Source organism: Neopelma chrysocephalum, unplaced genomic scaffold (genome assembly GCF_003984885.1).
Source record: "Neopelma chrysocephalum unplaced genomic scaffold, ASM398488v2 Primary Assembly neopelma1_95190, whole genome shotgun sequence".
NCBI classification, from domain to species: Eukaryota; Metazoa; Chordata; class Aves; order Passeriformes; family Pipridae; genus Neopelma; species Neopelma chrysocephalum.
Window position 1 is genome coordinate 1 of NW_020923879.1, and position 1,030 is coordinate 1,030.

At 50.7% G+C, this 1,030-nt stretch overlaps 1 protein-coding gene across 1 annotated transcript in view; it reads left to right on the forward strand.

Annotated features, from left to right (window-relative positions):
* Positions 1 to 502: 502 nt before the first annotated feature.
* LOC113980781 (sorting nexin-27-like) overlaps positions 503 to 1,030 on the forward strand; it is a gene marked incomplete at its 5' end in the record, with an annotated part of 1,758 nt that continues 1,230 nt past the window's right edge. The window contains one exon of the mRNA XM_027707998.1: positions 503 to 688. Coding sequence (XP_027563799.1) covers positions 503 to 688 — 186 coding nt within the window. The remainder of the gene's footprint in view (positions 689 to 1,030) is intronic.

Genomic DNA, 1,030 nt, shown 5'->3' on the forward strand with positions numbered 1-1,030 from the left:
CCTCAGAGTTCTGGGAATTTTTAACTCCTTCCATCCCTCAAAATTCTGGGAATTCTCAACCCCTTAAGCCCCTCAAAATTCTGGGAATTTTTAACTTTTAAACCCCTCAACATTCTGGAAATTCCCAACTCCTTCCATCCCTCACCATTCTGGGAATTCTCAACCCCTTAAACCCCTCAGGATTCAGGGAATTTTTCCCTTTTAAACCCCTCAAACTTCTGGAAATTTTTAACTCCTTAAACCCCTCAAGATTCTGGGAATTCTCAACCCCTTAAACCCCTCAAAATTCCAGGAATTTTGAAATCCTTCAATCCCTCACAATTCTGGGAATCTTTAACTTTTAAACCCCTCAACATTCCGGGAATTCTTGTCTCCTCACCCCCCTCCTGACATCTCCCATCCCCTTCCTGTCTCTCCTGTCTCTCCCGTCTCTCCCGTCTCTCCCGTTTCTCCCGATTCTCTGGGTTCTCCGTGTTCTCCCGTCATTCCTGTGATTCCCGAGGCTGATTCCATGTTTTTCCCAGTGCGGAAGCTGGCTCCCAACGAGTTTCCCCACAAGCTGTACGTTCAGAATTACACGTCGGCGGTGCCGGGGACGTGTCTGACGCTGCGCAAGTGGCTCTTCACCCCCGCAGAGGAGGAGCTGCTCAACGACAACGACCTCGCCGTCGCCTACTTCTTCCACCAGGTGGGAATTCTGGAAGGGAATTCCCAGAGGGAATTGCAGGATGGCATTCCCAGAGGGAATCGTGGGATGGCATTCCCAAGGGGAATCGTGGGATGGCGTTCCCAAAGGGATTTGTGGGATCAGGGAGCTGGGGAGTTGGGGAGTTGTGGAATTGTAGAGACAGAGAGTCATGGAATCATAGAGTAATGGAATTACTTGTTCCACCAGGTGGGATGGAATTCCCACAGGGAATCGTGGGAATCGTGGGATCAGGGGGTCACTCACTTCTTCCACCAGGTGGGATGGAATTCCCACAGGGAATCCTGGGATCAGGGGGTCACTTACTTCTTCCACCAGGTGGGA